This window comes from Chaetodon auriga, chromosome 6 (assembly GCF_051107435.1).
Source record: "Chaetodon auriga isolate fChaAug3 chromosome 6, fChaAug3.hap1, whole genome shotgun sequence".
Classification (NCBI taxonomy): Eukaryota; Metazoa; Chordata; class Actinopteri; order Chaetodontiformes; family Chaetodontidae; genus Chaetodon; species Chaetodon auriga.
Genome location: NC_135079.1, coordinates 5,580,373 through 5,594,412, shown reverse-complemented (window position 1 = coordinate 5,594,412; position 14,040 = coordinate 5,580,373). Strand labels below are relative to the sequence as shown.

General features: G+C 42.4%; 1 protein-coding gene across 2 annotated transcripts; it reads left to right on the top strand.

Annotated features, from left to right (window-relative positions):
- Window positions 1–10,071, top strand: snupn (snurportin 1). Of its 2 annotated transcripts, none has more exons than XM_076733894.1 (9): window positions 1–72; window positions 2,552–2,716; window positions 3,590–3,773; window positions 4,013–4,117; window positions 6,914–7,010; window positions 7,623–7,720; window positions 7,886–7,963; window positions 8,471–8,551; window positions 8,721–10,071. In XM_076733894.1, the coding sequence occupies exons 2-9, from the start codon at window positions 2,559–2,561 to the stop codon at window positions 9,039–9,041; spliced, it is 1,122 nt and encodes a 373-aa protein (XP_076590009.1). In that variant the 5' UTR covers window positions 1–72; window positions 2,552–2,558; the 3' UTR covers window positions 9,042–10,071. The 2 variants fall into 2 exon arrangements, with proteins under 2 accessions (XP_076590009.1, XP_076590008.1); XM_076733893.1 differs by lacking the exon at window positions 1–72 and adding an exon at window positions 1,112–1,179.
- Window positions 10,072–14,040: the final 3,969 nt, after the last annotated feature.

The window sequence follows — 14,040 nt, the reverse complement described above, 5'->3', positions numbered from 1 at the left end:
TTTTCATCGGCTCCTTTATATTCCTGAAAGAGGAGGAACCGGCTCAACACCGCCCCCAACAGGAGAAACACGGTATGACCCATAACACAGATTACAACATCCAGAGGACACTTTATGTAATCAGGCTTCAGATGATAAGGATCAAATAGGTAGAGAGGAAATTATTATTATTATTATTATTATTATTATTATTATTATTATTAACATTATTCGTAGTATTGATGTTAGCAGTGGTGTATTGTAACTAAGTACATTTACTCAAGTATTGTACTTAAGTACAAATTTGAGGTGCCTGCACTGTTCCATTTACTTCAAGTCCACTGCATTTCAGAGGTAAATATGGTACTTTTTACTGCACTACGTTTATCTGACAGCTTTAATTACTTTACAAATTGAAATTTGCTGCTTTCCTTTCAATAATTTTACTTTATCTTTAATAATTTGGAGGTTTAGACTATTGGTTGGACAAAAGAGGCATTGTGAAGTTGTCATTTTGGGCTCTGGGTAATTATAGCGGCATTTCTTCTTCTTCTTCTTCTTCTTCTTCTTCTTCTTCTTCTTCTTCTTCTTCTATTTTCTCCGTGGTAACAAACCAAATAATCAATTGATTGGTCGATTATACGTTTTACTCCACAATATTTATTCAACAGTTCCGGGTTAAGTTTTTACTCACAAAACAAATGAGAAGTTTGTAATGATTGTTCTTATTAATAATAACTGTATGTATACAACACGATATATAACGTAGCTCAGTTCATCAAAAATAATGATCTAATAATGTAATAACTTACATAGGTCATACCGCATAATGAGCAGTTTACTTCTGATACTTTAAGATGATTTAGTAGATTTAGTTTAAAATGATTCTGTACTTTAAGGGCAGAGTTTATAGTGTGGCATTGCCTCCTTTACTTAAAGATCTCAATGCTTCTTCCAGTACTGCAAATATGTATTTAAACACGTGCCTACAGATGCAACAAGCACGCTTAGTTAAAGGAAACTGGTTTTATAGAGATCCTGCGGCAGTGCAGCAGGAACACAGCATTTCTATGAAGGGCAAAAGTTTCCTGTGTGAAACTCCGGGATAGTTTGCTGTATTTAATCGGCCAACCAAAAGTCGCCACCGGTGGGAAAGATGACAGCGTGACGTTCGGGCAGCAGCCTCTTTTAATGTCCTGGGTATGTATTCAGCTAATGTTATTAAGTATTATCTGACAAAACGCTCTGTTCGGTAGTTATTTTAGGCCTGATAGATGTGTGTAGAAGTAGGAAATTAAAGCGATAACTTCACGTTCTGCGCCGCTCGGCCCACATGATGCTAACAGGTTTAGCACGATGCTAGCTGCCAGCCTAACTGACTGGTTAGTGTGATCTACAAGAGTCCCCTGGCTTTTTCATGTCGTGGAATCCAGTTAAAACCCCCACTAGATGAGGGTTTATCTCCCGCCAGAGAAGACGTCTGTCGTCTGGGGTTATTTCATGTGTGAAACTGTCGGTGATGTGTTTAAAACGTCCTGTCAAAGACATCAACGTTACACTTTGTCCTAACGGTACTAGCCTAATGTGCAGTTTTTGTAGCTTTGAAATTAACTAACCAAGAGAAACCCTCTGTACTTCTTCTGTGGTGGCTGAACTCTGTTTGGAGAACAGTTGTTTGGGAATTCAGACTGGCACAAATAAGTCATATGAGCACATATTCAGATGTTGACAATGACCGGTGTATTGTGTGTTTACATGGTGACTATGGCTGCGCTGGGACACTGTGTTATGATGGCATTACACTGCAGACTGCCACAGACACACAGACATCTGTCGGTTAAAAAACAAGCAATATGTAGGTTTCACTATGAGCTCTTTACCCTGTCTTCTGATCGTTTATAGACCGTACGAATTTGGAAAATCCTTCCAAAATGACATTGCTAGTTACAGCCCTAATCTATCCATTAAGGACATGTGTAAACATGCACCTCCTGTAAAAGGGCAAAATTATCTTTCAGTAATCAATATGCAGTTATATTCTGTGTATGTTCTGCATTTTTACAGGTTTTCAGTTTTTCTCAGAGGTTTAAAGACCGCTGAGATAAATCCCTGCATGAAGAGTCTGAGCAACACACAGCCAGTTGAACATGTCTGCCGTGATACAGATGTCAGACAGATGTTACCTGGCAAACGGATGAACTGCCAGAATACACAAAATGTCTGCAGTCAATGATGGACACACATTTGCCTCAGAATCACAAAAGACTGTGTCACTATTATAGTGCGAAACCCTGCATGCATTATATTTTGCACAGCATTCGTCTACGTGTGCAAGTCAAGTGTTACGGCAAACAAAAATAGAGTCAATCCTGGAAGCTGTTCCTAAAGATTACGAATGACCTGTTGCACTAATATTGCCACTGTTTTAATTTTCTGTCTTGCATATGTTCATTATTCATGCATTCATTAACCGCATGTCCTTCCAATATATGCATCTGCAGGGAAAGGGATGGTCAGTGTCCAAGAGAAAGGATTAAAAATGTCTGTAATGACAGTTGTATTGGTTTAACAGAGTCCCCATGGATGACCTGACCAAAGCCCTCTCGGCCAGCTTCGCTGTGTCCAAGGAGCCCAACAGTACTGCCGCCCCCCACCCTCGTCTGGCCCAGTACAAGAGCAAGTACAGCGTGCTCGAGCAGAGCGAGCGACGCCGGCGCTTCCTTGACCTGCAGAAAAGGTAAACATCTTCACAGTTCAGTCTCTGACCCTGGAGTTTTTAACTGAAGAATGGGCGTAAGGAATCTTATTTTAGCACATAATGGACATGTAGAACAATGGCAGATGATGCTTTTCTGCCCCTTTTACTTCTGTGTTGCAACATGAGCACGTTTTCACCGGTGAGAGCTCAGTACGGCTTGATGGTGAAAGCTACGGAATGCAGCTGCATACTTATAACTGCCGTTGTCAGCTACATCCGAAACATGATAATAAGGGTATGCAGATGTCACTGCGCTCAGCTGCACTTCACTGGCAACCCCTCAACTCTGCGCTGTCTGTAGAGCAAGGACCGGGACGCCTGTTTGTCTTTGTATGTCACCGTTTATCGTCTGAACAGGAACAGAACACGTACTGATCAGTCATAAAGGTGGCTCTCACAGAGTTAGCACAGAGGCTAACTAGCTAGCTTAGAAAGTGCAATATGCTGTTACTAGATTTTAGCAACACACTCACGACTCTTTGGTGCATATATATGTTCAGAAGGTGTGTATATGGACATTAATACTCAATATTTGTACACGGTGCAGCAACTCACCTCGGACACATCACACATGAACTGGCAGTGTCTCAAAGCTGCCAGTGGCATTTAATGCTAGCTCTATGAGAGGGCGCCCTCGAGCCAGTACATATATATAATTATGGCAAGTGGGATGCCGTATTATACAAACACAGATTCACTGATTTCATTTCAGGCTGCAATTTATGTGCATGTTTTAATGTTCTGAATGTCTAATATGTCTTGTCTTCAGGTAACTTACATGTTTTCGTCTTTTAAAATAACACCACACTGCCAGTATGTGAATGTGCCTTTTCTCTCCATCACTAATCTCAGTAAAAGGTTAAACTACGTCAACCATGCGCGGCGTCTGGCTGATGGGGACTGGACAGGGGCAGACAGCGATGGAGAGGAGGACATGGAGAAACAAGACGAGGGGGAACGGGAGCAAGATGGCAACGCAGAGGAAGAGGGGATGGAGGTGGAGAGGAGGAGGCTGCCAAAACATTACGCAAACCAGGTCAGCACCGGATGTGTTAATACCCAGAGATGTTATTTCTGTTCATGTGTGAAGGGCAGCACATTACGCCATGTGCTTTCTTGTTGCATTCGTTTGGCCAGCAGAGGGCGCATGAGTTTCTAGAACGACAGCCCAACAAGCTTGTTGAATTCCAACAGATTTGACAGTAAAATCTCTGGACTCTTGAACACGGCATTGATGAAGATGAGTGTGCTAACAGAGTCTCTCTTCCTCCTCAGCTCATGCTGTCAGAATGGATGGTGGATGTGCCATCAGAACTGGACACTGATTGGCTGATGGTGGTCTGTCCTGTGGGGAAAAGATCCTTGATTGTCGCCTCCAAGGTAAGAAGCTGTCGCTGCTCCTCTGTTGTTTGACTCGATCTGCTGCAGCAGTCCATGAATTTTAGAAGTCAGATCATTATTTCAAAGCACCGCATTGATAATTCAGCACATATCAAACTGTCAGTCAAACGCAGTCGAGACAGTGAGCCGCTTCTTACCGGCCTTTGAAGTAGTTTCCATCTCTGCTGTTTTTGATGTGTCATCCTCCAGCCCAGATCCAAAGACTTACCATCATCAATCTTTGATCAGCATGAACAGCAGCAGTCAGGAGCTTCTCTCATTTGAATGCAGCGTCACAGCTGCACTGAGTCAATAGTTTGACAGGATTATTGTACTTTGCATTTATTGCTTCTAAATACAAACGTGCATTCCTGGTAAAACGGAGAATGAGGTGAGATGTGTGAGTAAGATGAGCCAACTTGTCCGGGCAACCCTAAACAAAATGAATAACGTGGGCAAACAGTTACAGAGAATTTCCTTCAACCTGTGATGTAGAAATCAGTAAGCATGAAGTGATTTCATCACGATACTGTAAAGATGTTGGTTTGTGTGTGTAAGGTTCAAAATGAATACCCTGTGACTCATAAAAGTAGCATAGTGTTGAGTCTCCGTGTGAAGCAGATTTATTAACCTGAAATGTGGAGCTGCATACAGCCGCTGCCATATAACTGCTTTAAACACTTAAGAACAGAAGTGTGCTTATGTTTGGCCTCGACGCCAAAGAAGTGTTGAGAAAACTGAAGCACCCAGAGCGACCTGTGCCCGACACACAGGCAGCACAGATTCTCTAATGACTGCACATGTTGTACTGAGCCACGCTGTGTCTCGTCATTCATTGGGAAATAAGAGAAGTCGTCATTATGCTGATTTAAATGTTAATTATGCCATTAGGTTGTAATACAGGAGCAAGAAGAGAAGAGATGATGAGAAAAGTGATAGAATGAGCTGGTGAAAGAAATGGATGAAGGTTGAAAATCTTCTCACTGTCTGTGGTTCCTTCAGCCCAAACACCAGAGATTTACTATCTATAGCAGTGGTTCCCAAACCGAGGGTCGTGGACCAGTACTGGGCCTCAGAGCGTTTGCAGCTGGGTCACGAGGAAACTCTGATTTGGTTTAAAATCTGAATGATGATTTCTAAAGTATTTCCTCAGTCATTTCTTTATAGTCTCTCTGTTCTGCAGCTTTCCTCGTCTCTCCCTGTCAACAGCAGCATCATGATGCATTCACCTGGACTCGGGCAGACAGTAGACAGCAAAGCAGACATCATTTTAGTGGGCGAGAGCAGGACAGTAAAATTAAGTGAAGCTGGCAGAGAATACCTGAAAAAATGTCAAATATTTATGTTAATGGTAGAAGCCAATGCTGTCTGCCATTACTGTAAATGTTCTTACTTTTTTCCGTCCTCCACAGCAGAACGTGCAGCTGGACATTACGTAGCTCCCTCATACAGGGAGAAAACATGGACAACAAGGAGCTAAAGATCTTTGGTTATTTTAGGTTTATTTTATTCCATTTTTTTTAATTTCCATTTTTTATTCCTCTTAAATTTACACTTTAAATCTAAGTTTGGGACACGAGTAGGATCCTGAGAATGAGTGTCAGTGCTGAATCATGACCTGTCAGTCAATGAAACAATCCCCTCCACAAGTAAAAGCATCTCTCAACAACTTCTGATGGAAAAAAAGAAAGAACTTTGTCATAACTTTGGGGTTTTCCATTTGACTTTCTTAGAACATGATGTGAGTTTTTCTCTGGCAGTGTTGAATGTAACACTGGCTCATTTTGCCTCGCGTTGTGTCACTTCTGTGGTGTGTGAGTAATGAAGAGGCTTATCAGCATTACATGCAGATTACTGGGAACTCTGGTACAGCGTGGCCGTCATCTCATTTTGGCTCGAGACGACAGTTTTCCTCTGTTGCCACACGCAAACTGTTGTTGTATTAGTGTCACCCTACACCCGGTGATGCAACCACCTGTCAACCACATCATAATGACAGTCATCTGGTTACTCATTCATTGTTTCAAACTTTGACCTCACTGACGACTGCGAAACACAGCAGCACAGCGCTCTTTACAAGATGAGAGTTTCTGTTGCTTTTATTTGTGACACTTTTGGCTTTTATCTGTCCAGAGTTCCTGCACATCCCAGTGGGTTTGATGTCTGTTGAGTCCACCTACACATCTCAGCTCTAGCGACACCATGATCATATTGTGGTTTTACTTGATTATAATGTTTAAATTAATGACTCTAAAGATCTCAGCTCAATGAGTCGTTACAGTTTTTTGGTTTTACAAGTATGAAGAGTTTTGTATCATGTGATGTATAATAGTGGAACACTGAACCTCAAGTGAAAATTGCCAATATTCAGCATATTGTAATCTATCAGTACATTTATTGTACAGCAACATATCAGCTCCATTTTTTTTTCCTTTCGATTCATCAATATCGTCAGTGTTATTAGTTTCATGTCAGTGCTCTCATGACTGTCTGTCTGAGGTCAGCTGAAGCTAAATTACTACTTGAGGCAGCTTTTAAAAGCGTGTGTCACAATGCTATGCACACACAGATGCCTTTTGAAGTATGTGGAAATTAAGGCAAACCAGTGGAAGAAGCCAAATTATTAAACATTATTATTATTATTATTAAACAGCCGACGGCATAAACAGAAGGAAGCAGACGTCTCGGTCTCGGCTGAAGTTGACATGACAGCGCTCTGGGCGTAGCTGCCATCGTGGTTCCAGCCGTCTCTTCCCTCATGTATCATCTCTGTTTTTGCCTTTTTTTTTCCTGAAGGGTTCCACTGCAGCGTACACTAAAAGCGGCTACTGTGTGAACCGTTTCCCATCCCTGCTGCCCGGTGGGAACCGACACAACTCAGCCATGGGAAAAGGTGGGTGGGGCGCCGTGGTTTATTATAGTGGATTGTAGTGTTGATCCACCAGCATCACCTGAGAGCTTCTTTCCAAGATAGAAATAACTTCCAACTTTTAAATGTTAAAAAAAAAAAACTGGATGTTGAGGCAGTCAGTTAGAGCAGACATCCAAAAAAAGACAGTGAAGAGTTGATATTGTTAGTGTGACTCACAGGAAGTAGACTGTCGGTATCAGAGTCACTGTCTCCAGCAACCTACAAGCCGAAAATGAAATCAGACAGGCGTGCTTGGTTCTCTCATGTATATTTCTTTTGCACAGATGTAACCATTTTAATGCCGGAGCTCACCTTCGTACATGCAAATGTTCCATCAAACCAGCGTTTTTCACCGTTTGCTTACCGCTGAAAAGAAGTGTGGAGGTGATCTTCTGCTGTTTTCTGACTTGTGAACAAGTCTACATGTTGATTAGAGTTTCTTGACATCCTTCTGGCTAACTCTTCTTTCAAAGCATCACACAGGAGCAAAAAGTGACCGATTATATCAAAACCTTTAACTTCTTCTGCCATAAACAAACCAAAGTGATTATGGGTACGTTTTATGCTGATGTATGCTGTACGTGCTCTGTGCAGACTACACTATCCTGGACTGCATTTACAGTGAGGTGGACAGAACGTACTACATCCTGGATGTCATGTGCTGGAGAGGCCACCCGGTCTACGACTGCCCGGTAAGACTGGCTTCTAATCCTCCAGCGATCCAGGAATGCTTGTCTAATTGCTCGAGTAGCTGGGTCTGGGCCACAGATGTGCTTTTTTGCCACGTTGCCCATCTCATTGGCTCCGGATTCAAAAGGGAGTTTTCTTGTTTACAGTGCTTGTTCTCTCATCAACAGACCGAGTTCCGTTTCTACTGGCTCCAGTCCAAAGTCCAGGAGGCGGACGGCCTATCAGAAATCGCCAAACGTAACCCTGTGAGTCGCAGCAGCAGGAACAGAGCCTCTTCACTCCATGTCCCATTTTTCCTTCCTAGTTTTCAGTCCTCGGTGTTGTTATTTAAGACTCTGGAACATGTTTATTCAATCTTGGGTTTGCAGTATTTTGTGTTTGTTGTGATTTATGCCTTGCTGCACCTTATTTCCACATATGGGATAAATAAAGGCCCAAACTTGAACTGAAACCTCCTCAGGGGGAAATGAGACAAAGGAAAAACTTCATCTTCAATTCTGAGTGTGCTCTAAAGTGATTATTCCACACAAATCTTGCAGATTACGGTGCTTTTTGGAAGTCTGAATGAACTTTGAGCTCAAGTTCCACCCCTAAATCTTCAGTGTTTGTGTGGCGCTGCCCAGCAGGCGCTAAATCAGGCTTAGTCCTTGTAGAGTAAACTCACCATTGGAAAGCAATTTCTCACATTTGACAAGAAGACAAATTGTGTTTGAACTAACAGCGTGGTGCTCTGGTTTTGTTTGGTCCAACAGTTCCGGTTTGTGAGCCTCCAAAGCACCGACTGCACAGCAGAGCTGATTCAGAAAGCCCTGGCAGCTGAGTACAGCTTCAGCGTAAGAAACGCTCTCTTGTCCTTCTGCAAACACATTCCTGCTGCACAGTGCTCGAGTCAGAAGGTGTAATGATGCATTTGGGAGATTACTCACTATCTTTTTATGAAACACATTTTTGTAAGCGTCTCATCAGGCTTTGATTAGTTTAATTGTGAATTTCCTGCTGCAGGTGGACGGTCTCCTCTTCTATCACCGCCAGACCCACTACACCCCCGGCAGCACCCCTCTGGTGGGCTGGCTTCGCCCCTACATGGTCACCGACATCCTGGGCATAGAGGTTCCTGTTGGGCCCCTCACCGCCAAGCCCGAGTACGCTAGCCACCAGCTGCAGCAGATCCTGGAACACAAAAAAACCTCCAGCGAAGTCCGCCCGGCCAACAGAAGCGGAGGCTATGAGTTAGAGTATCTGTCCACCCCGAGCCCGGACGGTGGGGACACTCTGAACTTTTTGAACCAAAAGCCAATAAGGGAAGCACACATGGAGCTCTGAGTGGGAGGCTTAACGAGATGCAAATTGCTAACTCAGTGTTTCTGAGTGGCGGCGGCCCACATATGGCTCTTTAGAATGCCTGCTGAATGGTGTTGAGGATCTGACCAATTGCGAAGCGTGGCTAATTCTAATCCGGCACTGCTCATGACACCCTCAGAGTGCAGATTAGTCGAGCTATGCTATACATGTGTTTTTATATGGCTAAAAACTCAAGTCTGCCATTTACATCTTCTCTTCTACCTGCTGCAGAACTCTGAAACGGATTAATTTCCCTCAGAATAAGCGTAATGTTTAGCCACTATAATTACTAGTCACCGTCTCTTCTGCAGATCCCTTTCCTAACACCACACGTAGTTGCATACCATTTTAAAAAAAAGAAGAGGATGAGGTTTCTTATGTGGGATCCGCTTTTGCACTTGAAAGGGATCTTGCATAAGAAACATCTTAACTGTTGTTTGCAGGGTTTATACAGCTACCACTGATGCTTACTCATCAAAAAACACTGGCTGTTTGAGCAGATCAGTGGCTCGAGCAGCAGTTTGTAGGACGCTGTCAGTGTTTTGGACGGTGAGGTGTTGATTGGTCCGACCCTGTGAGTTGTCATCATGCTGAGCAGCAGCAGCAACAATGACTTTTACAATTTAATGTTAAATTTAAAATTGTTTTAAAGTGTTTCTAAATAAATGTTTTTTTTATTGCCCTACACTGCATTCCCACGGGTTGGATTTTTTAAGCATATACATGTTTAGAGGTTTCAGAATCAGTCCAGTCCTGTGGGAGAGGCGTTTAAAGATCCAGTGTGGAAGATCTATGGGGATCTATTGGTTAGTTGGTCGCAATCTGTAACCTCACCACTAGATGCCACTAAATGCTGCACACTGGTTCTTTAATTGATAACACAGTTGTAAGGTTACAAATCATATACTTGAAAAATGCTTGAACTGACTCATGATGATTTAATGCACCAATTAATGGAGGATGTGTCATGAATTCCTGTTTCCATTAAAAAATGCTTGAGTCACTGAGACTTTATCTGATGAGTTGACACTGAATTGATCATCAGTTAACGAATGTGAATTCACACAACATGACGTAACGCATTAATTTAACATCATTTTGGGCTTAGTTTGGCATTTGGATATACACTAGATGGCCAAAAGTCAGTGGACACCTGACCATCACACCTAAGTGAGCTTGCTGGTCACCCCATTGTAAAACCATTGGCATTAATAAAGAGCAGTTCGAGTTAAAACAGCCGCCACTCTTCTGGGAAGACTTTCCACAAGATTGTGTGTCTGTGGGAGTTTGTGTCCATTCAGCCAAAAGAGCATTTGTGAGGTCAGGCACTGATGTCGGACGAGAAGGACTGTCTTACAATCTGTGTCCTAATCCCTTCTGGGGGTGTTCAGTAGGGTTGAGGCCAGGGCCAATCAAGTTCCTCCACACCGAACTCCTCTAACCACGTCTTTATGGACCTGGCTTTGTGCACAGGGGCACAGTCACGGCGGAACCGTAAAGGGCCTTCCCCAAACTGTTGCCACAAAGTTGGAAGCGCCCAAATGGCTAAAATGTCTTCATGTCCTCTGTGTGGTCCACCACTTCGTGACTGAGCTGTTGTTGCTCCACCGCTTACATCTGACCGGGGCAGTTTCGCAAACTGACCCCATTTACAGTCCCTAAGCTCTTTGTGACCCATTTTAAACTCTGAATGTTTGATGATGGAGATGATTTCAGGATACGCTGCTATCAGTGGTTTCAAATTTTAAGCTAACAGCAATATTTAGCCCTTAGACCAGTCGTCCTCAGCGCTCACAGCCTCCCTAAACTGAAGCTAAAAGCCAAAAGACGTGTCTTGTTGACAAGTCTGTGCCACTGCTCGCTTTTTTCTACAGCGGAAAAAAAAAATCTCGTTTCCTCCTTTTCTTGCTCGTATCGCTATTACTTGCTCCCGCCACCCACACGGAACATCAACAGGTGAAATTAACACGTTCACAACCCTTCTGTGGGGACAGATGTGACTCATTCCAGGAAACATGAGATCACAGACTGAAGTGGAAGAAGGTGCACAATGCAGCTGAGGGAAACTCTGCGTACCGCAATTATAATATCTCAGCACGCGATAACTCCTGGAAAGCATCAAACATCGCAGATTGACAATCTATAACAATGAGACTAGATAACAGTATTTAGTAGCAGCCAGTTCTGATGATTTTTTTGGTTTTGAGATTCAATTCTACCGAAATGTAGACAAGGAAAAATGATGTGTTGATGTGGTTTGCGATAAATCAGATTTAAAGCAGTTGAATTTCCTGTGGATGATACTCCAGAAAACACAAGCTGAGCGATGTTTCCATGTGGTTTCAGGTTACATCCCCCATTCTTTTAATTGCATCTGCGGTCAAAACAGGTGCACATACATTACATGCCAGATTTCTACAAGAAGTGTTCGACTCTTCCAGACTTAGAGAACTAGATGTTTGTTCATCAAGTACAGTCGGATGTTTTATCTCTCACTTTGAGTCACCCCTAAACTGAGAGCCCTGTCAAAGAGAGCAAAGCCAGGCATGTGGTCGCTGCGAGAATTCAGTTATTAGTCAGCGACACCGATCACTTTCCAGGAACTGCGCACCTGTGAGTCTACAGTTACACTTTTCTCAGCGTCTCCCACACACACATGTACAAGTTGGTTGCTTTCGGCCTGTCTGATCTCTATGAAAACCCTGCCACTAGACTTCTGAGGAGGGAAGCAGATTTGTGTTTCCTCTGCAACTCTCCAGCACCTGTCAGACATATGATGTTTAGCCCGCGTGGTTGGTAAACTTGTCTGGTATTAATGCCTGAAAAAATAAAAATAAAAAGATGTGAGATGCATGCTGATGTTAGGGTCCACACACAGCTGTAGCTGCTCCATCCTCTGAAGAATTTTGGACTATTCATCTCAGTTTCTTAATCTTTAAACTGTGATTTAATAGTGATTAAAATGACTTTCATGTCTGTGTAGTGAGCTACAGCTAGCAGCCAGTTAGAAGCTTAGCACAAAGATTGCTAGCATAGCAGCTAGCAAAATTCACCCACCAGCACCTCTGAAGCTCACTAATTAGCATCTTATTTTTGTTTATTCTGGACTTAAACCAGAGTGTAACATGTAAAACAACAGTGTTTTGTCACACTTCTGTTTTTTATTATTACTAAACTCTAAAGATGCTAATTAGGTGGAATTTTTTCACCCTCAGACCAGGCTAGCTGTTTCCTACTGTTTCCACTCTTTGTGCTAAGCTAAGCTAACTGGTTGCTGACTGTAGCTTTATATTTGAAGTGCAGACATGAGAGCTTTATTGATCTTTTTATGTAACTCCAGGCAAACAACTACACATCCTGAAATGTTGACCCATAACTTTAACTGTTCAGTAATATTTTCTGTAAATATTATCTGCCTAAATGTCGCTTCAAAGCTTTTTCACACCGCCGCAATATAATCAGAGGGGAGACGTCCTTCGTTTAAAGCAAACATCGGCATCAACCTTCACCGTGAATAATGTAACTGGTAATGCGCAACTGTAGGATGCAAATTCCTCAAAGTCTGTAAATCCCCCAAATTCTCAGACACTGAGGACACTGCTGCCTTGTCCTTAATGATGTGGCTCTGAGGTCACAATGTTGTGCTCAGTGATTCTTTGGAAATCCAGTTAAATTTAATTTTTATGCTTTTTTTTTTTTATCACTTTAGACTTATTATATGGGACCTGGAGTGAACCATGTTGGACCACAGGTTTCCACACACTGAACACTGGACATGTTTATCGGAAACTGTAAATAATTTTATGTCTCTCCAGCTTTCACAATGAGTTAAACGCAGCCTTGATCCCTTAAATGTTTGATGCAATAACTTTTTTTTTTTGTCAGGGTCAACATTATGTGGGCAGGGCTTCGGCTTCACCAATCACATGTTCCCAAATGACATGATGTCAGCTGGTTTGACAGGAAGTCTATTGTTGTCCACTCCCTTTTCCCTTCGGTTTTCAAGTCAGACGTTCTCACGCCTCATTATTTACAGTTCGCCCATTGTGGGGTCTTGTGTTTTGTGGAAAAAAAATACACACAGCATGTGAATGTACCTTTAATTTCCGACCTTTTCCGACATAAACACTCGAAGAAGAAAGAGGCTAAGTGTCTGAAACAGCTTTTCCTTCTTCATCTACAGGTATAACAAGATGATATGAAGGTTAACCCAAGCATTGAGAAACGTTACCAACGTCTCAGACACACTCTGCCTGTTTTGCATCAGATTACTTTTATAGCCTCGTTTAAAACACATCAAGGTATGAATTAAAGGCCATCAATGGTCTTACAGGAAATGCAATCTCCTGACTGCACTTGAACTAACCTCCCTGCTGAAATCTATCTGCAGCCTGTAATATTCCTGTGGAGACCTGCAGAGTGTCTGCGGGTCATATTACAGTGACTTTATCGTTCTGTCGGGTATTTTCTGTTTCCTGTGATGTCATGCTATTCCTGTAAAGTGTACTGGATTATAATGTAGCCTGAGGGATGCATGGGTCGAGAGTTTCACTAATTAAATTGCTATTCTTGCAGCCAACTATTACAGTAGGCCTGCTCCTATTATTAGTTATTTCCGCTCACTCGCTTATTTCAGGCATTAGTGATGTGCAGTGCTAGTTTGGAGTGTGCTGTTGTCGTGTAAGCTTACAGCTAATAAAAAAAGATGTGCACGAAACACAATTTAAATATGGACTACAGTGGAAGATGAATAATGATTAAAGATCCCCTTCAGACATGAATGTATGTTTGTTTTTTAAAGCGCTTACAAATTCTTAAAATCATGCCTCACCCCGTCTCCACTGAAAAGTACAGAATCAGTGAATATATGTGGAAATACTTCAGTTTGTTTTAATTGCCATTTTCCAAAAAAGTTCAGCCTCATGTGTGCACTGGATGCTTCAACTTTCTGCACTGTGTAATTTGCATATTTTGGCTTTGA

Bases quoted from the DNA above. Each gene is read 5' to 3' on its own strand.
- snupn (XM_076733894.1), top strand. From the start codon at position 2,559: ATGGATGACCTGACCAAAGCCCTCTCGGCCAGCTTCGCTGTGTCCAAG. The intron at 7,011-7,622 runs GTGGGTGGGGCG...TGCTCTGTGCAG, and splicing joins CAACTCAGCCATGGGAAAAG to ACTACACTATCCTGGACTGC. The intron at 7,964-8,470 runs GTGAGTCGCAGC...TTGGTCCAACAG, and splicing joins AAATCGCCAAACGTAACCCT to TTCCGGTTTGTGAGCCTCCA.